General features: G+C 41.6%; 1 protein-coding gene across 3 annotated transcripts in view; it reads left to right on the top strand.

Annotated features, from left to right (window-relative positions):
* Positions 1-21,742: 21,742 nt before the first annotated feature.
* Positions 21,743-24,056, top strand: part of U2SURP (U2 snRNP associated SURP domain containing) — a 53,042-nt gene continuing 50,728 nt past the window's right edge. For 2 of the 3 annotated variants that reach the window (XM_080819581.1, XM_080819582.1), the window contains exon 1: positions 21,743-21,814. In XM_080819581.1, coding sequence (XP_080675707.1) covers positions 21,770-21,814 — 45 coding nt within the window. In that variant the 5' untranslated portion in view covers positions 21,743-21,769. The remainder of the gene's footprint in view (positions 21,815-24,056) is intronic. The other variant, XM_080819583.1, reaches the window with a different exon arrangement.

The following is a 24,056-nucleotide window of genomic DNA, read 5'->3' on the forward strand; positions in this document are numbered from 1 at the left end:
AGAATAGCAATGAGGAAGAAAACTTCATTATACATCTTTTTTTTTTTAAGATTTTATTTATTTATTTGACAGACAGAGATCATACGTAGGCGGAGAGGCAGGCAGAGAGAGAGAGGAGGAAGCAGGCTCCCTGCCGAGCAGAGAGCCCGATGCGGGACTCGATCCCAAGACCCTGAAATCATGATCTGAGCTGAAGGCAGAGGCCTCCATGAGAAATGTCCGCAGTGGTGCAGTGACCTTGGAAAGCCCGGATCGTACTGATGCAGGAAGAGGAGAAAAGTGCTCTGGGAAAAGACTGACTGTATAGGAGGGCAAAGGGTGTTTGTGGGAACAAGGATCTAGCATTTCATTACCCAAAGTTCTTTTGGACAATGATGGTCAAGCCATATGTTGCTATTGAGCCCTTGCAACATAGCTAGTCTAAAATGAGATGTGGTGTGAGTGTAAACACACACCGGATTACAAAGAGTCCAAAAAGAAGAATATAAAACATTAATACTTTTTTGTTTTCATGGAGGAGACAAACCATAAGAGACTCTCAATCATAAGAAACAAACTGAGGGTTGTTGGAGGGGATGGTGGGGGTGGGGGGATGGAGTAACTGGGTGATGGACGTTAAGGAGGGCACATGATATAATGAGCGGTGGGTAGGTAGTACACGCCATTAATGAATCACTGAACTCTGAGTCAGAAACCAATAATACATCATATGTTAATTAATTGAATTTAAATTAAAAATTGAAAAAGTAATTTTTAATATTGATTAAATGATGAAATGACAATGCCTTGGATATATTATGTTTTTAAAGATTTTCTTTATTTGGGGTGCCTGGGTGGCTCAGTGGGTTAAAGCCTCTGCCTTCAGCTCAGGTCATGATCCCAGGGTTCTGGGATCAAGCCCCAAATTGGGCTCTCTGCTCAGCAGGGAGCCTGCTTCCCTTCCTCTCTCTCTCTGCCTGCCTCTCTGCCTACTTGTGATCTCTGTCTGTCAAATAAATAAATAACATCCTTAAAAAATCTTCTAAAAGAAGATCCAGAAGATCTTCTTTATATATTAGAGAGAAAGAAGTGTGTGCATGGGTGGGGAGGTAGGGTGGGCACGGGGAGAGAGAGAACTAGACTGTTCTCTAGACTCTGGCTAGACTCTGTCTAGCAGGGAGCCCAACAGGGGGTTCCATCTTAGGGCTCTGGGATCATGACCTAAGCCAAAGGCAGATGCTTCACAACTGAACCACCCAGGTGCCCCGGGATATATTATGTTAAATAAAAATACTATCTCAAGCAATTACAACTGTTTCCATATTTTTTAATGTAGCTTCTAGAAAATTTTAAGTTCCGTATGTAGTGTGAATTACATTTCTATTGGACAGAACTGATCTAGAAAGTGCAGGGGGAAAGGTTGAGCAGTGGATCAGGGCAGAGAAGACTGAGGACTATGCAGACAGGAGGCTCTGGGTACATTTTGGTCCTCAGTGGCATCTGATTTGATCTTGGATTGATGGGGAGGACTCCTATGAGGTCTGTGGAGGGGACGAGGTCTCTGCATAGCACAGACCTGTGTAGAGGGGTTGAGGGGTGAGGTCCAGAGCCTTCTTTCCCAGATTCTCTTTTCCCCATTAAAATGTACACTGCTTTGGTCTTCACTAGGCTAATAATATCTCAACGTTCTACTTCTTTATATACACAGTCCGAAGTGGTATATGAAAAAGGGGATTCATTGCAATAGTGTTAATTTTAAAAAAGATTGGGAAGGGGGTGGCTGGGTAGGTCAGTCAATTAAATTTCCAACTTTTGATCTCAGCTCCAGTCTTGATCTTAGGTCTTGATCTCAGCATTGTGAGTTTAAGCCCTGTGTTGGGCTCCACATTGGGCATGGAGCCAACTTAAAACAAAAACAAAAACAAAAACAAAAACAAACAAAAAAACCAAAACCAGATAGGAAAGAACTTAAATGTCCATTAATACAGTGATTAAATAAATGAAGGGTATATTTTAAATAGACCTATAAAATAATAATAATGTAATTTCAATTGCAGGTAGCCATTAAAAACGGTGAGACAGAAATAAGGCAGATCTACATGTACAGAGAAGGATCTCCAAGATATATTGTGAAGTTAAAAAAATGGAAGTGAAGTCATCATGTAATGAACCGCATGGTGGCTATAGTCAATGATACTGTCTAGTATATTTGAAGGTAGGTAGGAGAGTGGATCTTGACAATTCTTACCATAGAAAAATAACTCTGTAGCTATGTATTGTGGTGGATATTAACTGGACTTATTTTGGTGATCACTTGCAATATATAGAAAATCAAATCCCTATGTCGTACACCTGAAACTAATATGTCAATTATGCTTCAAAAATTTAACATTAAAAAAAAAGAAGCAAAGTGTGAACAGTGTATAGACCACACTGTTGTTTCTGTGGGGGGAAAACTCAATATATTTGCTCAGTTATACGCTTGCAAATGTGTAAATTTGTTTTCTGGAGGATGTATAAGAAATCAGTAGTGATGGTAGCCGCCACAGAGGGGAATTGTATTGTGGGGAGAAGGGAGACTTTTCTTTTCAGTATACATATTTTGTACTTTTAATTTTTAATGACATATATATATGGCCAATTCAATAAAACTAAATTTAAAAAAAATCTAATGACTTCTGTTGAAGTACAGAATTTCCTCTCATCACAAGCCTGTGAGCTTCTTTTGTGTACCCTTCTACTATGGCTCTTTTCTGGGGCTGCAGTGCCCCCTTTTTCCCCCTAGAAAATCTGAGTTATCCTCTTTCCACTTAATAACTGAACAGAAAAACTTGTGTATTTATTTATTTGATTGTCAAGTACACTTTCTGGGTTTATTCGTTTTTAGGTTTTAAGGATTTTGATTTTTCCCCCCTCTATTTTGTCTCTTTCTTCGTACTGAATCATTTCTTATTTAGTTAATGAAAGTTCTTTAAAAAATCATGTACATTGAAAAACCAACGTTCTCTTATTCTTTCTCTTATTCTTTGACTTTCTTTTGAAGTACACATTTAAGTTATGTGAAATGTGAAAAAAAATCCAAAACACCTGATGCAACGCGCCCTCTAGTGGTTAAAGAAAACAAACTCTTCTTTCACCAGCCCCTCGTTTTCTCAAAAATAACAATTTCCGTGGTTTAAAAATCTGCGTGAAAACTCTAGGCATTAATGTAGAAAATAAGAAGCCATGAGCAGCATAAACATAGTAGATGTCTTAGTGCCTTCAGGCTGCCATAACAAAAACACCATAGACTGGGCGGCTTAAACAAAAATTAATTATTTCTCACAGTTCTGGAGGCTGGGAAGTGAGATCCCGGTGCTGGCAGATTTGGTGTCTGGTGAAAACTTGTTTCCTGGTTCATAAATAGCTATTTTCTCACTGGGTCCTCACATGGCAGAAGGGGTGAAAGAGATCCTTGGGGCATCTTTTATGAGGGCACTAATCCCACACCTGAGGACTTCACCCTCTTGACCTAATCACCTCCCAAAGGCCCCACTTCCTGATACCGTCGTATTGAGAGAGAGGATTTCAACACGTGAATTTGGTGTGGGTTGGGGGAGGGACACAGACATTCATCCCATTACAACAGATATATTTCTTAAGCCAGAAACAAATAGTAACTAACAAAGAGAATGATTGAAAATGTATTTAATTTGCCTTACTATCCAGTTTTCTGAAGCCAAATACACAGATTGAACGTGCTTTTTCCGAGTGTAGATTTAGTTATATGGGTAACTGACTTGGAAGTAAAAAAACTAAACTAACCACAGCTTTAACTTGCCCATGAAGGAAACAGGATGCATCGTAAAGTAAATAGCCATTGGAATTGGTAAATGAAAGAATGCTTGATTTTAATAAATGATCTAAGGACAAAATTCATAGAAATTTTTAAGAGTATGACTGTCACATGTGTGTCCTTTGTTTGCAAAGTGTCCTTGGGCCTGATCATGGTAAACCAGCACTTCTTTGAGGAGGTCCGATAGCCTATGGAGAGTTAGGATATGGTCTTCTGAAAGCACTTTTTTCCAGCAGGGAATTCAACTCATAGTGGGATAGTGGCCATCTTCATGAAAATGACCAACCATTCCACCCAGGTCAGTGGTAGGATAGGTGTTGAGTACTTTTCGAGGAAGCACATCCAGTTCCCATGCCTGTTGCCGTTGGACTCTAGCAAAAATCTCAGGATATTAACATGTCAAATTTTCTTGATTTTGCCACCTGTGAAAATGGCCCTCACATAGAGATGTGACCCTTAAATATGATTTTGTCCCCGGGCTAGCCCTTTCCCTCCTTGGCTCTCTTCTTTAATGTTTCATGATGAAAAGGAACTCTTGTGCAAGAAGGGATGGAAGAGACAAAGCAGCTATCATATCTCTTTTTCTTCCTGGAGCTCAGATACAGAAGTTTCAAATTTCAGGGTACGTTGTCATTGTTAGTCTGGGCAGGGCTCCTCCTGTCATTGATTTATTCCTTAAATAATTTATTATCTTCTCTTCCCTTACCTGCTTCCGTTTAAGACAGCCATTACAATGCATTTAATGTGTATCTGCGTGTTTCTTGTAAAATATATGTTGTTTTGTGTACCTGTATTTTTAATTGAATGGTACTATACCATATATCTTATTCTGTTTCTTTTCTTTCAGCATATGCCTTTGAGATCTCTTTATATTGCTATGTGTACTTTTAATCCATTGTTTTTAGTTGTTACATAATACTCCTGGTGAGTATCCACCACTTTGCTATAACCTAGTCACCAAATAATGTATATCTGATTGTCCCTAATTCCCTGCTACCACAAATAATCCTATCATCTAACGAACCTGAGTGAGAATATCTTTGGACTATATACTCAGGGAGGAAATTGCTATGCTATAGGATATAAATGTATTTAATTTGACTGTAACACCAGATTGTTCTCCAGAATGGATGAACCAATGCACACATCCTATACCAGAGGGGGGGGGGATGTACATAGATTCTTAGTAGCAACTCCCATCAAAAGGTGGAAAGTATTTCCCTTCCCCTTGAATCTGATTTGACCTTGTGATTTTTTTTTAAAGATTTTATTTATTTATTTGACAGAGAGAGAGAGAGAGTGAGAGCGAGAACGAGGGAGCACAAACGGGGAGAGGCAGAGGGAGAGGAAGAACCAGGCTCCTCGCAAAGCAGGAGATGCCCAATATGGGACTCGATCCCAGGACTCCGGGATCCTGACCCAAGCCGAAGGCAGTGGCTTAACCAACTGAGCCACCCAGGTGCCCCGACCTTGTGATTTGCTTTCATGGAGGTGACGGAAAATGGTTGTGTTCTGAACCTAGACCACAAGAGATCCTACAACTACTGTTGTTGAGCTGGGAGCACTTCTACCATCATGTCATCAAGCCCAGGCTAGTCTGCTAGAGGATGAGACCATGTGGAGGGAGGAGCCAGGTGCTTCAGCTACCTTAGCTGAAGCCCCATACATCTAAGTGAATTGAGAACAGTTGGACCAGACTTGGCTAGCAAGCAGAGCCCAGTGCCAATTGAGAACCCACAGAATTATTAGCTAAATAAAGTGGTTGTTGTTTTAAGCCACCGAGTTTTGGATGTTTTGCTATGCACTTAATAGATAAGTGGAAAAAAAGTAGACAAGTTGATAACTCCTCATCACAGGGTATGATATATCTCACATCCTACCAACACTTGGCATTATCCAGCTTTCTAATCTTTGCTTATCTTATAGATATAAAATGATATCTTGTTTCATTTGGATTCTTTGGGGTTACTAATAAAATTGAATATTTCTCTATATGTTTCGTGGGCTTTGGGCTTCCTTTTCTTAAATTGCCTGTTCATGTCCTTTGCTCATTTTTCTTGTAAAGTTGCTGTTTCTTCTTAATGGTTCGTAGTTCTTGCCTATTCTAGATATTAATACCTTTTCATTTTTATATACTACAAATATCTTCTATCATGTAATCTATTATTTCTATCCATAACGACCTTCACTGAATCAAATTCTTTAATTTTTTGTGTAATCAAATGCATCAACTTTTTTTTTTTTTAAGTGAGCTCCATGTCCAACATGGGGCTTGAACTCACTACTCTGAGATTGGGAGTTGCATAATCTATCAAGTAAGCCAGTCAGGCACCCCTTTTAAAGATTTTATTTTTTTGAGTAATATCTACACCCAACACAGGGCTCAAACTTACAACCCGGAGATCAAGAGCCACAAGCCCTACCTACTGAGGTAGGCAGATGTCCCTTAAATGCATCAACTTTTTGTTTTATGGTCTGTGCTTGTGAAATTTTGTTTAGGAAATGCTTCCCAGCTCCTAGGGTCACAAAGATACCCTACAACAATTTCTGCCATCAACTTTATAGAGTTCTTCCTTAGACAATTAGATCCTTCATTGGTCTTGAAACCATACTGCTAGCTTGGAAAGTGAAAAGGGACTTCTGCAGCACAGTCTCATGAGCCTCCTTTGGGGCATGGTGTTAGACAGGGACTAGGTTTTCTTTTTCTTCATAGTGAGTCACTTTCCCTACCACCATCTGCTGGACAATTCATCCTTTCCTATATTGATTCATGGTGACACCTCTGTTACGTTTGTCACCTTGTCATTTGTTCATTTGTCATTTGTTGTACATTAATTTCCCTGTGCAAATGGGTTTATGTTTGCATTGGCCAATTTGTCAGTTCTTGTGCTATTATAACGCTGTTTTTTGTTTGTTTTGTTTTTACTATGATAGGTTTGATAGTTTATTCTTATGTTATAGGCCTTCTGCCATATGTTTTTCATTTCAGATATTCACTTAATCTCATAAAGTTGCAAGGTTTATATTATTATCTCTGTTTTACTCATAAGGAAACAGATGCCCAGAAAATCTACTGTCATTGCCCAAATTTCGTGAGATATTAATGGTGGAGTTAGGATTTTAAATAGTCAGCCTGACTACAGAAGCTGTGTGCCCTATTCCACACTATGCCCAGCTTGTCAGCTCCTGGTCTGGTTGTTCTTTAAGCTCCCTGAAGAGTCCTGGCCAATTGGGAGAGGGAAGAAAGTCATCACCTCAGTCCCTTGGCAAACACCAGCACCGTCTCAGTTTTAACTGCCTTACTCTTCTTGCCCAGACCCTGTTGTATCTCTCCCAAACAACAAGACTAGTAGTGCCAATGCTCAAAGTTTTAAAAAAATACATATTCTGAGCTGGATTTGGGTTGCCTGTGTGGTACTTTTAAAAATAGATCTCCAGGTGCTGGGAGTGATGTGGTGTTTTCTAATTATAATATATGCAATTTAGCATAATAGTGAGAAAAAAAAGTAATTGAGCCCAGGTCCTCACAATATAGAAGACAGCGTTGTTGTTACCCACGCCCTTCCTTATTTTTAGCAGAAGACAGATTTTCAGATAATGCATGTCCTAGCCAGCCAGGTGCTCCATATAAGCTGATCACAATCATCTATCATCTAGCTTACTCCCCTTGCCCCTTTGATAGATAAGGCAAGGGTGACAACCCATTAATGGCCAATGAAACATGAAGGGAAAGTCTGCTGGAGTGGTTTCTAGGTTTCTTTCCCTTCGGTCCTAAAGAAAGAGATAGACAAGCTTTCAGGAAGAAAGGAATGCTTCTTCTGGTGTGGTATTGAGAGCTGGGGTAGCCATTCATGACTAGTGAGGGGGGGGATTAGCCTGAGGGGTAGGCTGACCCACTGAAGATAGCAGAGCAGAGAGATGGAAACTTGGAACTGGGTCCTTGATGAGACTGGCTGCTAAATTAACAAATCCTGCCCCAGTCTTACTTCTGAGCTTCTTGATGGGTGAAATAAAATTTCCTTACAGTTTAAGCTACACAAGTGAGGAAGCTTCTGTCAATTGTGACTAGAGGTATTTTATACATGCACCCTAAAGTGACATGTGTATAAATCTTCAAACATCTCTTGTGAATTTGTGTCAAGAATGTAAGTGACCTGGGGCGCCTGGGTGGCTCAGTGGGTTAAAGTCTCTGCCTTAGGTCATGATCCCAGGGTCCTGGGATCTAGCTCCACATGAGGCTCTCTGCTCAGCAGGGAGCCTGCTTCCCTTCCTCTCTCTCTGCCTGCCTCTCTGGCTACTTGTGATCTCTGTCAGTCAAATAAAAAAATAAATAATCTTAGAAAAAAAAAAAAGAATGTAAGTGACCTATATGCGAGCTAAACATATCTACTCCCACTGCTCTGGTTAGGATTATGCACTGGGAAGGGGGAAGTGAAAAGGGTATGTTGTATCACAGTTCCCATGTCCCTGCCTTCTATCCTCTTCATTCTCATCTCCATGGAGCTTACTGACTAGTAGACAAGACAGAAAAATGGCAGTACAGTGGGTGACGACCTATCCTGAACTATGTGAAATAAGGGGCAGTCCAAAGAAGTCAGGGACCAAGGTATCTGGGAGGCATAGCCAGAAAGAGAATTGCAGGATGTGGGGGGAGGGGACAGGCAAGAAGCAGGTTGGGGAAAGAATGGGCTGAGGGTGTCAGAGGAGGAGTTGGAGTTGGGTCTTGTATTTTGCGTAGGAATTAGTCAGGGGAGGGGCCTGGGAAGAAAAGTATTCCAGACTTGGGAAAAGGTGTGAGTTAAGGGACAGAGACTGGAAACAACAGAGCCTAATGGGGGACTTGGAACCTTGGTGTGACTGGAGCACAGGGGAGTCAGACCAGGAAGGGCAGAAAAAGAGACTGAAAAGAAGATGTTTTTCCCATTCCCCCAAAAAGTATGAAAGAGTTTCTCTCTTTTTTTAATGTGAAATGATGTGATATGTGCTCAAGTTAGAGAAATATGAAAAAACTTATTTGTGAGTGAGTAGCTAATGTATGCAGATATAGAAAAAAATTCGTATGAGAATTTTAGAAATGGGTCTTTGGGATTATTGTTTATTGGCAGGTATTAAAAATGTTATTATCTGTCTCTGTTCATTTCTTGAATAAACAATATATTCAAGTAGACCAAAGGGTATACAGTAAAAAGTAAGTTTCCTCCCTCCCCTGATTCCCAGAATTTTCAGTTTCCTTCCAGAGGGGCAAGCACAGTGGCCAATTTTTAAAGAAATATATTGTCTATATGCATAAACACACATTATAGCTTATATTAGTTGTCTACTGCTGTATAACAAATTATCCCAGAACTTAGTGGCTTAAAACAATGATCATTATCTCACATGTTCTTTGGGCAGGAATCCAGTGTTTAGCTGGGTCTCTAACTTGGTCTCTTGCAAGGTTGTGGTTGAGCTGTCACCTGGGGCTGTAGTCATCTCATAGCTCTACCAGGTAGGATCTGCTTTCAAGCTCACTCAAGGGTTTGTGGGCAGGATTTAGTTTCTCACAGGCTGTTGGACAGATGGCCTCATTTCTTCACTAACTTTTGGGCTGAGGCTTCCTTCAGTTTCTTGCTACATGGGCTTCTGCATAAGGCGCCTCACAGCATGGTACCTGGCTTCATCAGAGCAAATAGCCAAGAGGAGCCAGAAGGTCAAGGAAGACGACAAGCCAAAAAAAATTTTTAAGATTTATTTACTTATTTGAGAGAGAGTGAGGGAGCACCTGTGTGGGGAAAGGGCAGAGGGAGAGGGAGAGGAAGAAAATTTCAAGCAGACTCCCTACTGAGCATGGTGCCCCATGCAGGGCTCCATCTCCTGACCTGAGCTGAAAGTCAAACGCTTAACCAACTGAGCCACCCAGGCGCCCCCAAAGTTTTTTTTTATAACCAAATCTCAGAAGTGACATCCTTTCACTTTTGCTGTTCGTTAGAAACACATCTCTAGGTTGAATCCAATCTCAAGGGAAGGGAATTACACAGGGCATAGTTACCAGAGGTTGGAGATCATTGGGGTCAACTTAGAAGATGCCCGGTGCACATGTGTAAACTATATTTCTATCTATAGATACTTTTCTTTTTAAGCAAAAAATGTTTCCTGCCTTGCTTTTGTCATACAACAGTGTATCTTGAAGCAATTTCGAAGTCAGTCCATGAAGACCTCCCTCATTCTTCTAGCAATGGCATAGGATTTCAGGCCTGACTCCACAATGGTTTTTTTTTTTTTTTGGCTGTGCCTTACTTTATTAAACAGTCCTTTATTGATGGGCAGTTAGTTAGGGTGACTTTGATCTTTCACTGCACACATTGTTTACTGGTGTGAGACTACCTCTGGAAGGTAAATTCCTGTAAGTGGAACTGCAGGGTCAAAGGTATGCACGCTTCACATTTTGGTAACTACCACCAAATTGCCATTCAAGCAAGGTTATACCAATTTACTTTCCCACTCTAAGTATGAGGATTGTCTACTTTTCCACAGCTCCTTGAGGAACATTTTCCCCACAAGTTTTAATAAAAAAGAAAAGAGAAATCATGGAAGAAAAACCAAAACCCCAAATCTACTAAATAGGACAAACTGGGGTCACTGATTTTATTAAATGAAACTGGAACAAGGCTCTGCTATTTGTTGAATTTGATTTTGGGTTTACCACGGTATTTTCCTAGTACATTATACAAAAATGGCATGGACTCCTGGTTTAGGTCTCAGCGTCCCTGATAATCCGTGCTGGCTCCTGTCATTACAATCTTAGGTAATGTCCTCCTCTAAGGTAGTATGGATTTCTAAAAGCACTCAACAGTTAGCTTCTCAGATTCAAACTTCATCTGGGGGACCTGACACTAATGACTATCGAACCAACTATACACTAAATAATTATTTACTTTGGAAACTTTACAGCTTTGGTCATTTTCATCTTTTCTACTGATGTTTCAAGCATTAGAAAGACAGAGAATGTTCTGTCTTAAGAAGTCTTAGAGCCCAGATATAATTCTCCTCCAACCTCCTCCTCCCTTCTACAATCAGTTTCAGTCTTTGTATTTTCACAGAGTAATGCTTATTTCATTAAGGTAGACTGTTCCATTTTCAAAGAAATAGAACAAATAATCCTAAAATTTGTATGGAACCAGAAAAGACCTCGAATAGCCAAAGGAATATTGAAAAAGAAAGCCAAAGTTGGTGGCATCACAATTCCAGACTTCAAGCTCTATTACAAAGCTGTCGTCATCAAGACAGTATGGGGTACTGGCACAAAAACAGACACATAGATCAATGGAACAGAATAGAGAGCCCAGAAATAGACCCTCAACTCTATGGTCAACTAATCTTCGACAAAGCAGGAAGGAATGTCCAATGGAAAAAAGACAGCCTCTTCAACAAATGGTGCTGGGAAAATTGGACAGCCACATGCAGAAAAATGAAATTGGACTATTTCCTTACACCACACACGAAAATAGACTCAAAATGGATGAAGGACCTCAATGTGAGATAGGAATCCATCAAAATCCTTGAGGAGAACACAGGCAGCAACCTCTTTGACCTCAACTGCAACAACTTCTTCCTAGGAACATCGCCAAAGGCAACAGAAGCAAGGGCAAAAATGAACTATTGGGATTTCATCAAGATCAAAAGCTTTTGCACAGCAAAGGAAACAGTTAAAAAAACCAAAAGACAACTGACAGAATGGGAGAAGATATTTGCAAACGACATATCAGATAAAGGGCTAGTATCCAAAATCTATAAAGAACTTAGCAAACTCAACACCCAAAGAACAAGTAATCCAATCAAGAAATGGGCAGAGGACATGAACAGACATTTCTGCAAAGAAGACATCCAGATGGCCAACAGACACATGCAAAAATGTTCCACATCACTTGGCATCAGGGAAATACAAATCAAAACCACAATGAGATACCACCTCACACCAGTCAGAATGGCTAAAATTAACAAGTCAGGAAACGACAGATGCTGGCGAGGATGCAGAGAGAGGGGAACCCTCCTACACTGTTGGTGGGAATGCAAGCTGGTGCAACCACTCTGGAAAACAGTGTGGAGGTTCCTCAAAAAACTGAAAATAGAGCTACCCTATGACCCAGCGATTGCACTCCTGGGTATATATCCTAAAGATACAAATGTGGTGCTCCGAAGGGGCACGTGCACCCGAATGTTTATAGCAGCAATGTCCACAATAGCCAAACTATGGAAAGAACCTAGATGTCCATCAACAGATGAATGGATAAAGAAGAGGTGGTATATATATACAATGGAATACTATTCAGCCATCAAAAGACATGAAATCTTGCCATTTGCGAGGACGTGGATGGAACTAGAGGGTATTATGCTTAGCGAAATAAGTCAATTGGAGAAAGACAACTATCATATGATCTCCCTGATATGAGGAAGTGGAGATGCAATGTGGGGGGTTTCGGGGGTAGGAAAAGAAAAAATGAAACAAGATGGGATCGGGAGGGATACAAACCATAAAAGACCCAATCTCAGAAAACAGACTGAGGGTTGTTGTGGGGAGGGGGGACGGGAGAGGGTGGTGGGGATATGGACATTGGGGAGGGTATGTACTATGATGAGTGCTGTGAAATGTGTAAACCTGCCGATTCACAGACCTGTACCCATGGGGATAAAAATACATTATATGTTTATTTAAAAAAAAAGAAATAAAAGGAAAACTGTTATATAAAAAAAAGGTAGACTGTTCTATCGTTAAACAGTTCTAGAAGTTAAAAATCATTTTGTACATTGAGTTGAGGTCAGAAATGTGTTGCTGTGGGCCTCACACATCCTCCTCCCCCAAAACTTCATTCATCCTATAGTAAGCCTCTGGGAGCCATTTGGGCTATGTGGCACTATTTTCCTTGGCACAGTTGATAAGACCACAAATGAGCAGCTAACTTGAGCTGAACTATTCAGAAACATTTTGCTGCATATTTGGAATTTGGTTTCAGGAACTTTTTGTTGGTCTCTATGTTGGGGTAAAACTGAGAGGGTAGATATGTGGTTGGGGGCTATCAGGTGGCTTATGGGTAATCTTCCATGTTTATTTATTATTTATTCAACAAATATATATTGGCTGCCTACTGTGTGCCTGGCACGGAAATAGGCGTGGGATTTAGCCCTGTCCCTGCCTTCCTAGAGAAACAGAGCAAGCCTGACTATAAAGCTATTATCTCTAATGTTGTCTCTAATATTTTTATTATCTCTCATATTTAGTGGACTGTTCTCTCCTAAATAAGAACACAGTATTCCATGATTTCATCACATTCAACTTCCCCTTCTAAATTGTTTTTTAGCACATTTTTTTTTTAGCAACAGCACTAGCCCAATTGCCCAATGAAAGCTTAGGGGACAACAACCAGGATATTAGAAAGATTTTTCATTATAGCAACGAATCTGACAAGAGCAACAATCTCATCACCGAGGTTCTGTGTGTGTCCACGGGATCCCCAGGAAGGATGGTGGGTGTTTCTGTTAATCAGGCACAGCAGCGCCCCCAAGTGGCAAACAGTAAACGACTTTTGCCGTCCGTGGAGCCTGCCTGTGTAGAAATGATGCAATTCTTTTTTTTTTTTTTTTAATATTTTATTTATTTATTTGACAGACAGAGATCACAAGTAGGCAGAGAAGCAGGCAGACAGAGAGGACGAAGCAGGCTCCCTGCCGAGCAGAGAGCCCGATGCGGGGCTCGATCCCAGGACCCCGGGACCACGACCCGAGCCGAAGGCAGAGGCCCTAACCCACTGAGCCACCCAGGCGCCCCGAAATGATGCAATTCTTGAAAATGGTTTTTTCACCAGGGATGAGAGGAAAGTTGCATTATTTCAAAATCTTTACATGAAGGGAGACGCGTAAGCCTATCCAAATAGAAAACTTTGCATTTTCTTAAAATGAGACATTTTGAAAGGGCCTCTTCCTGCTCTCCGAGCAGCTTCTAGTTAACTCCAGGGAGTTCGTCCCAGAGGTGAAGTCTTGAGATTGAGACAGACATGCCCAAAAGTTCCATAGCATCCTTCATGAGGTCTTCCCTCTCCTCTTCTGCAGTGCCAGTATTCTGAGCGCCCCTAAACTGCCCCGATATAGATTTCATTTATTAACAAATACTAGCTGAGTGCCTGCTTGCTGCTTACTCTGGTTCTAGGCACTGCAGATACAGCAGGAAATAAATCAGGCTATAATTTCAGTCTTCACTTAATGACACTCTTATTGAGACACACTTGTATTCTTTATATTCCGTTAGTCTTTAACAACAGGGACCTGTCTTATCTTCTTCTTCACTGAAACCACACCCACTGATTTCTCCAGTAACAATTTCAGAACTCAATTGATTTGGCATGACCGTATTTATCAGGACCATTCCCATGTCAGTTTTCTGATGGAATCAAAGCTGTGCTTGCCAACCAGCGACAAAATACAGAAGCAGAAAGTTTATCTTAGATCCTGTGGTGGCCTGAACAACAGTGGACATCCGAAGATGTCCACATCCTAATTCTCTAAGCCTGCATTCACTTACATGGCAAATGGACTTGGGATGTGAGTCAGTTAAGGCTCTTGAGATGGGGAAATTATCCAGGATTGTCATGGTGGTCCCAAGGGAATCACCAGGCGCCTTATAAGAGGGAGGCAGTAGAGTTAGAGTCAGAAAGAAGTTAGAAGGATGGAAACAGAAGTCAGAGAGGAGAGAAGATGCTATGTTGCTAACTTTGAAGGTAGACAAGGGGGCCATGAATCAGGAGGGAATGTAGGTGAATTCTAGAAGCTAGAAAAAGCAAGGAAAAGGATTCTCCTCTTGAGCCTCCAAATGAACACAGGACAGCTGGCACCTTTAAGATTCCGACCTCCAGAAATATAAGATAACACATCTGTGTTGCTAGAAGCCACTAACTTGGTGGTAATTTGTTATGTCAGTGACAGGAAGCTAACATAGATTTCTACATGTCCTCCCTCTCATTTGCCCTCCCTGCTTCCCATTCTCTCTGGTGCAGAGAGCAGGACGTTTCTACTCTGTTTCTTTGTTTTTCCCAAAGTCATTGAGATGTCCTAGTTTTTCTTAACATGTAAGTGTTTCTTTAACCATCTTGTTAACCATCAGCCTTATCCTGATGAGAATACTAAAAACATTCTCATTAAAGTAGGGAACAAGACAAGGATATCCATTAGTACCACTCTTACTTAATGTTATTCTGGAAGTCTGGCTGTTATACACAAGAGAAAAACAAAAGATGGGGGGGAGGGACAGGAGGGGGTAATTTTGCAATTATTTGCAAATGATATGACTGTTTACCTGAAAGGCTAGGAGGAAAAAATGGAAAAACTATACAAATAATAAAGGAATTCAGCAAAGTGGCTGGACAGAACATTAATGTATAAATAATCAATATATAAACAACAATTATGACATATATAAATAGTGGAAAAACAACTTACAGTAATGATAGAAAAGATAAAATAAACAACAGAAAAAAATAAAAATAATAAAATAAATTTATCTTTAATAAGGTAAAATAATAAACAGAAAAGACAAAATAAAAAGATAAAAGAATAAAATAAGGCATAGGCAAAGTCAATGAGAAGGAAACAGAATAAAACATGCAAAAGAAAGGTATGTTATATTTTCTGATAGACTTACCATGATAACAAGATCAAAATAAAGCTTTACGTGTTTAATTCTTTTTTAAGATGTTATTTACTTATTTGAGAGAGAGAGGAGAATGAGAGAATGAGTTAGGGGAGGGGCAGAGAGAGAACCAGACTCCCCACAGAGTGGGGAGCCTGATGTGGACTCAATCCCAGGGACCTGGGATTATAGCCCGAACCAAAGGTGGACGCTCAACCCACTGAGTCACCAAACAACCGCCTTATGTGTTTATGACCACTACACTTGGACTTCTGTTATTGGCAACCAAATGAAATTGGTAAAGGAAATAATCTTTTCATTTTCACTTCATAAATTCATTCTTCACCTAGCCTTTATATTACTTGGTCTTGTCTTAAGAATTTCAGTCTTCATGGGGTATGCAGCCTCCCCACTGGCAGAAGGCAGGTCACAAGTTGAGGCCTGATCTCTTGGTGATCTAAGCCCAGCCCACCTTTGGATCACCAGGTCATGGCCAGTGAGGACTCCCTACGAGATGTTGCCTTTTGCTAGTTATTTTGACTTGCCACGGATCCTACAATATGTACACTTTTGCCACAAACACGCATGTACACACCTACACACACACTCACTCAGGAACACCAGAATACACAGAATACACATTTCCGGAATACCCCGTCTAGACCATCTTAGGTTTTATCTCATTGAGAAAATAATTGCTTCATGGTAGCATGCTCATGGTAATGTTCTCACCAGGATCAGAGCTAAAATAGCAATTTTTATTATCTTCAACATGTCACAAGCCCATTCTTGGGCTATATACTTGTTGACACCTTTTTTTTTTTTAATATTTTTATTTATTTATTTGACAGAGAGAGAGAGATCACAAGCAGGCAGAGAGGCAGGCAGAGAGAGAGGGGAGGGAAGCAGGCTCCCTGCTGAGCAGAGAGCCCGATGCGGGGCTTGATCCCAGGACCCTGAGATCATGACCTGAGCCAAAGGCAGAGGCTTTAACCCACTGAGCCACCCAGGCACCCCTGTTGACACCATTTTTACATATCTTTTATTTCCAAGGCATTTTTAGTTTAAAAAAAAAAAAAGCCTCTGCTAATTACTGTTGTCAAAGGAATTCTAGATATCATCAACAAGTAAGTCTGGTAGTATTTTTTTGGTGGTGGGGGGAGAAGCTCCTCTTGCCTCTGAAATCTTGTCAGGCTAGCATTGTGGGGTGGACAGGCAGTCAAGTTTATCAGAAAGAATCTTTAATTTCACACAGAATACGCCCTCCTCGAAGGCTGTTCCCTGACTATTCCTAGAAGCAGCTGAAATTTCTCTTAGAGGAAGAACTAAGTCTGACTTTTAGCTGTTTCTCTCTCTCTCTTTATCTTTTTTCAGAGCCTGGTGTTACAGGATTTTTTTCTCCGTTGGTTCTCGGTCACATTGCTTTGAAGAATTAAGAGGTAGACCGGACAGAGTGGTGGGCAGCAAAGCAAGGTTTATTGAGTGATAGTACAAAGCTCCCTAGAAGGGAGGGGACCTGAGAGGGTTGACACTGGAATTTCTAAGTCTAGGGGTTTTTACCGGCTTGCTGGCCTTGCTGTTTTAATCTGATTAACCCTCCCTGTGCCTGTCATCCAACCAGGTTTTTGTTATCTATCACATGGGAAAAGGTGGAGGGCTTCTTCCAAGGTGGTGTAAAATCCTTTTAAGGGTAGTTTCCTCTTAGGGTGGGGGCCCCTTCTCCATGCCTGCCTGCCTTCTAACTATCCTTCATCACTAGTACATGCTAGAAATTCATTAACTGCCAAATAAACAAACGGATGGGATTGTGCTTTCCCGGCCTCTATCATGAAGTCTAGAGAGCAGGAAGAAGCTGCATAAAAAATTCTGTAGAATGAGGGGCACCTGGATGCCTCAGTTGTTAAGCATCTGCCTTCAGCTGAAGTCATGATCCCAGGGTCCTGGGATCGACATTGGGCTTCTTGCTCATCCGGGAGCCTGCTTCTACCTCTCCCGCTGCCTGATGCTCCCCCTGCTTGTGTTCTCTTAAATCTTAAAAGAAAAATTCTGCAGAATGAAAGTGCCACCAAGTAGGAAGAGTCCACTGGCACACTACAGGAGATTTTGGCTTTGGGGCAATCGTTTGTAAGGCCTCTCTCTTTCCTTGTGTGTATTATTAAATGCTGCCCTTTTTTTTCAGTCTCTCTAATCCACCTTTCCCCCCCCATCTTATTTTAAAAGAAATTAAAAAGGTCCCTGAAAGTATTGTGGGTCCTAGGCACTGAGTCTTTTGTGCCTGATGGACAAGTCGTTCTCATTTTGTTCATCACCACTAGTAAGACTTAAACTGTACCTGAGAGGTAGAAAACTCAAATGCCTACTCAAATGCCTACAGGCAGGCCAGGGTGCGGCATTTGTCCACCACGTGTGTAGTGAAGGTCTAGGGAACTGGAGTGCTCAGCTCCCTTCAAGGTCGCTGTGGCTCATCTCTACTGAGTTGTTGCCAGACTTTCCCATTTTTCTTTTCTTTTTCTCTCTCTCTCTTCCTTTTAAAAGATTTTATTTATTTGAGAGAGAAAGAGAGCACAAGCAGGTGGAGCAGCAGAGGGAGAGAGAGAAGCAGGCTCCTCGGAGCCTGATTCAGGAATCCATATCAGGACCCTGGGATCATGACCTGAGCTGAAGGCAGACACTTAACTGACTGAGCCCCCCGGGCATCCCATAGACTTCCCCATTTTTCAAGAAACGCTGGGAACCCTGAGCATAAAAACATAAAAATCTCCGAATTTTAAAATGCTAGCTCAAATTTCAAAAATCAAAAACCTTCCTGGTTGAACCAAACAAAACACCTTTGTGGATCGCACCTGGCACTACTTTGCAATCCTCGCTGAACATAGCTGCAGGGAGACCCCTTTAAAATTTTTTTAAAAAATATTTTATTTATTTGACAGATAGAAATCACAACTAGGCAGAGAGGCAGGCAGAGAGAGAGGAGGAAGCAGGCTCCCTGCAGAGCAGAGGGCCCGATGCGGGGCTCGATCCCAGGTCACTGGGATCATGACCTGAGCCAAAGGCAGAGGCTTTAACCCACTGAGCCACCCAGCTGCCCCAGGGAGAGCCCTTTAAGACAGATGACAGGGACTAGAGAACCAGCACAGTGGGAGGAGAAAAAGAGCATGGTTTTAGTGTGATTGTAAAAAGTAATTCTAATTGTAGTAAATTGTATGATTTTCTTACTACTTATGTGTAGTCCCTTGGCCATAGTAATCGTGCATCTAATTAAAAATTTCAGATTCTGGGGTGCCTGGGTGGCTCAGTGGGTTAAAGCCTCTGCCTTTGGCTCAGGTCATGATCCCAGGGTGCTGGGATCGAGCCCCACATCGGGCTCTCTGCTCAGCGGGGATCCTGCTTCCTCCTCTCTCTCTCTGCCTGCTTCTCTGCCTATTTGTGATCTCTGTCAAATAAATGGATAAAATCTTTTTTTTTTAAAGATTTTTATTTACTTATTTGACAGAGAGAGTAGGCAGAGAGGCAGGCAGAGAGAGGGAAACAGGCTCCCTGCTGAGTAGAGAGCCTGATGTGGGGCTCGATTCCAGGACCCTGAGATCATGACCTGAGCGGAAGGCGGAGGCTTAATGCACTGAGCCACCCAGGGGCCCCAATGGATAAAATCTTTAAAAAAAATTTCAGATTCTGTCATATTCCATTTGGATGATTCATGCTATGCCATCCTCCTTAATTTGTGGTTTGAGTAATAGGGGCAAGATTTCATGACATATATGACATATATGTGTTGAGGAGAGCTTTGCTTATATTTGTGATTGTGTTTTTAAATGTATACTTAATTAGGACTTAATAAAAGCCTAAGTATTACTTTTTGTCAGGTCCCATTTGTCCGGCTTTCTTTGGTACTTTACTGTATGAAAAAGAGAAAGAAGTGTGTGTTCCTTTATTCTAACTCTTTAGGGGTAAACGTTTGGCGAAAATTATTTTTGTGAGCAGTAGAACTTTGGGGATTTGAATGAAAAGCATGCATTTATTCACTTTGTAGAAAAAATCAGCTTGCAGCATTGCAGAAACATGACTAGGCACAGCCAGTCCCACTCCTTCCTTTATCTCAGCTGATGATTTCACTTTCTTTTTTTTTTTTTTTAAGATTTAATTTATTTATTTGACAGAGAAACAATGAGAGAGGGAACACAGGCAGAGGGAGTGGGACAGGGAGAAACAGGCTTCCCGCTGAGCAGCGAGCCCAATACAGGGCTCTATCCCAGGACCCTGGGATCTTGACCTGAACCGAAGGCAGATGCTTAAGAACTGAGCCACTCAGGCACCCCAATGATTTCACTTTCTCACCCTAGATTGTAAACAATTAAGGTCCAGTCTGATGAGCATTTTGAGTGGGAAAGTGTTAGGTTCCTATGGAAACAGAAGCAGAGTCTCTATCTTAGGCTTGTTGGGGGATCTCCCTCCTGTAAGGCTTTAAGGCTTCCTGGAGAAAGTGGTATCTTCGGTAAGAGCGTAAAATTGATTTACTTTTCAATTAAAGACCAGAATGAGGGTGGGAGAAAAAGCCCGGAAGTGAAAAAGTGTGATAAAACCCAAGACTGGAAATAAATTCAATTGCACTGGAGAATGCAAAGCATCATTCCAATTTAATTTTAATGCATAGTACTTGCCACTTCCTGATCATTTCTCATTTGCTTGTTTGTCTGTTCTTCCATCCCCATTTGCTCACACGGAAGCCCTAAATTGCTGATTCCTCATTGCCAGGTACATATGAGTGTTCACCTTTACTGAGGGCCTGCCATGGGTCAGATCCTGTAATAAGTGCTTTGCTCATGGCCACCCAAACTCCCTTCCTTCCCCAACCCCCGCCCCCCACCCCCCCAGCAGACAAAGTTTACTTCTTCAGAGTTGTCTCAAATGCTCCCCTCTCTGTGAAACCTTCCCATCTCCTTACCCAACCCTTACTCTCAGAATTACTTCTTTCAGGGTCCTCCCCGCGGTTTGGTCTCTCTTTGCAGCATCAATTTAATTCTGGTTTTCTTTCCCCCCTTCTTAAATTCTAAATCACAGGAAGGCAGTGACTTTTCATTTGTCTCTGTAAGGCTCTCAACACTTTGGACAGGATTTTATACACAAAACAGGGCTGAAAATATTTTGAATAAATGAATCCTTCTTCCCTTCCTACAGTCCTGAGAGCAATCTTTTAAAACTTCAAGTCTGACATCACAGACCTATTTAACCCTGTTGAAAGCCACTATTCATCTCAGACTAGGATTCTAATTCCTAAGCACCTGCTCACTTCAGGGCCCTATGTGACCTTGCTCCCACCCATCTCTCCAGCCACAACTCTCTCTTGTATCTCTTCTAATAAAAGTTGTCTGCGTATGGTGACTGCACAAGGAGCTGTACTGATTCATTGTTACTAGGCTTCCCCCCGCCCCCCGTCTTTTATTTCAACTACTCCCTCTACCTGGAATGCCCTTTCCATTTTCCTTGCCTGGCTCAGTTCAGGCACAATCTCCTCAAGCAAATTTTCTTTTTTTTTTTAAAAGTAGGCTTCATGCCCAGTGTGAAGCCCAATGCCTCCATTTATGTGATTAAAAATGAAACCACTACAGCAGGAAATGTAATTTTAAATGGTACACACCTTACATGTATGCTAGATTTAGAATACGGTCTATGATTTTCTCTCCATCTCCCTCTCTCCGCATGTACCCACTCTGTAGATATCCTAACAGTGTATCGGATAACTCCATGGCCGGATTCTCAGGTTGGGTCAAGGCTCATTTTCTCCACTCTCCAGGCACCAGTTTGTCTAAAACTAACGAGCAAATTCCAGGTTTGCCCTTCACACTAAGGTGTAAGCCCCGGAGCTGGCGCAAACGCCGTCTTTGGCCATGGAGCGCGGGACCCCAGTCAGCTCCCTAGCCGACCGGTCCGTATCTTCTTTAAGGAGTCGTTCTCTCCTCACCCAGGAAATTCAACTGGCTCGCACCCATCAACGGCGGGCACTGGGGGAAAAAGTGAAATATCAGCCCGCCCGTACCGTCGGTACAAGGAGATTCTCCAAATTCTAGGACCTCACCCGGAGGACAGCCAGGTGAAACACCCGAGAAACGCAACAGACTGGTCTAGGTCGGGGAAACCACTGCTACCGGAAGTCACGTGGCACAGCTCCGCCCGAATTCCCTATCTCGGCAGTCGACTATTCAGTCTTGCAGGCGCCTCTGGCGGGCTCCACTGAGATCCACTCTTTCGGTGCTCGACTCGCCCGTGCTGCTGCGGCCGCCGAAGGAGGGGCAAAGCTCAAGATGGCGGACAAAACGCCAGGCGGATCTCAGAAGGCCAGTTCGAAGGTAATTTCTTAGAGGACTTCGTAAGTCAGTGAGTTTATCACTGTCATCTGGGGCCTTCAGACGCTTCTGGCCAGCGGGAGGAGATTGGGGTGGGATTCCATGTTCTGGTCACGACTGTAGGCCCGGGGCCCGACGCACTGTGGTGCGCAGGTTGAGAGGCCTGGTGTCTCCTTTTAGTCCCAGCCTGGATTCGGCTCGAGACTGGCGGGCCCGGGGTGGGTGGCCTGATTAGTTCGGCCTGCGTTTGGCATTGGAGTGAAGTCAGGGATTTAGATTGAGGTTTGAAGCCGTGAAAACGCGCCCCTGTATTTGTTTGTTGATCTCTGAGGCCGCCGGACAGCACTTGGGAGAGGCGGGAATCGCTTCCCGGTGTTTAAGTGTTTGCCTCTCTTTACTCGGTTCTTTGGTTTTAGATCTCACACGCTTCCGGTGTCCCTCAGTTTTCCTCTTGCCCTCCGGGGAGTAAATAACATCTAGGGCTGCAAGTTGTGAGGGGAGGACCAATGGTGGAGGGACGCGGGGTGGGAAGTGCAGAGGCGGGAGCAGCTCTCCTTTGCAGAGCTGCATCACCAAGGTTATTGCTACGCTCTGCACGTGGTCTTACCTCACTTAAGAGGAAGTATAAAATGAGCACTTTTTTTTTTCTTTTTGAGTGTTCGTTTTCAAGGACTCGGGGTCTCCTGCATCTCCATGTTGTGTGTTCCACTGAAAAGAGAACTTCCAAAGACTTGGAAGCCACTCAAGATTGTTAAATTAATTTTGAGTTAACAGGGAACCGTGTGCACGTATTGTGAAACCACTGAGCTGTAGAAGTAGTTTAACAGTAGTTACGTGGTGGTTAGCATCAGGTCTTAGTTGCCATCTTGGGCCGGTCATTTAAAATCTTTTTTTTTTTTTTTTAACCTTCTAGTTTCTCATCTTGAACACGGTATTAAAAGTAATAGGTACTGCCCGAAGTAGTTATTAAGCTTTTTAATGCTAATGCAAGAAGTTGTGTAACACTTAAAGGTTCTAGGGACTGTTACATCTTGCAGAGTGTATGATTATAAATCGGTTATTAGGAAGTTTAGGGTGGACAGGGCGAGTCCTGTGATTATTTTGTTCTGAGAAACAACCCATTTTATATTTGTTTTATGTCTAATCACAACCCATTTTATATTTGGTTTATGTCTAATAAATCATAATCTTTATGATATTTTGTGAATGATCATAATTAGTTTGTAATTAGTAATGTCTTTACCCCTCATCCTTTAATTTTGTAGAAACTGTGGTAGAGGGCCAGTTTTGGCTGTTTTTACATCCTACTTTTACTCCTTGTCAGTTTCTTACCTCTGCAGTACGTTTCCGTTGGTGTTGAGCGGAATGGTTGGGTACATTGCTCAGGTCACTACCTCACAGAGCCACAAAAACAGCCCTGCTTGCTGCTGTTAGGGAACTGTTGATAATGCTACTACACCCTTAATAATTTGCTCAAAGGTTTCACAGCTTTAGTTTCTTTCAAAATAATATTTTAAGTATCTCCTACTTGACTCCTTGGATACATGGAAAACATTTCAATGTATATGTTCAGGTTTCCTTCTAAAATAATATTTCTCATGGTTTTGTGTGGCTGTTCCTATAAGTAAATAATTGGATCTTCCAATAATAAATCTTTTCAGTTTATATATTGTTTTAAATTATCATCCGTTCATGCTATTAAGAGATTCCTTACTGATGTCTGTAAAAGGAACCAGAGTATCTCAGGACTCAAATGATATTGATGTGATTTTCTTCATTAATGTGAAGAGCTGCATGATAATGTTAAAGATTATAGATTTTAATGACAAACAAAAGACATTTGGATTCAAATCCTGAATTGGTAATTGATTATATTTGTGATAATAAGGCAGATTGCTTAAACTCTCGAACCTGTTTTCTCATTTGTAACCTGGGTGTAATCTCTTTTTTACAGGGTTGATGTAAGGATTAAATGAATAAATGTCTTATGAAATACATAATAAATCTTTGTTCCTTTTCCCTCTCCTTTTTGTCCTTAGAGGAGTTAAAAAGTACTAACTTTTCAAAATGTTGGATAAATTCTAATCCTAAGGTTTAGAATCTAAGTCATCAACTATCATAATGACTGCCCACATTGCTGCTTTGTTTCTCACACAAGTCCAGAATTTATTGGAGAGAGTTTCAGATCTTTTTGGCTAATACTACAATATTTGGAATTTCTAGCCTTTGATCTTTGTGGTTTGAT

The sequence above is a fragment of the Martes martes genome (genome assembly GCF_963455335.1).
Source record: "Martes martes genome assembly, chromosome: 1".
NCBI lineage: Eukaryota > Metazoa > Chordata > Mammalia > Carnivora > Mustelidae > Martes > Martes martes.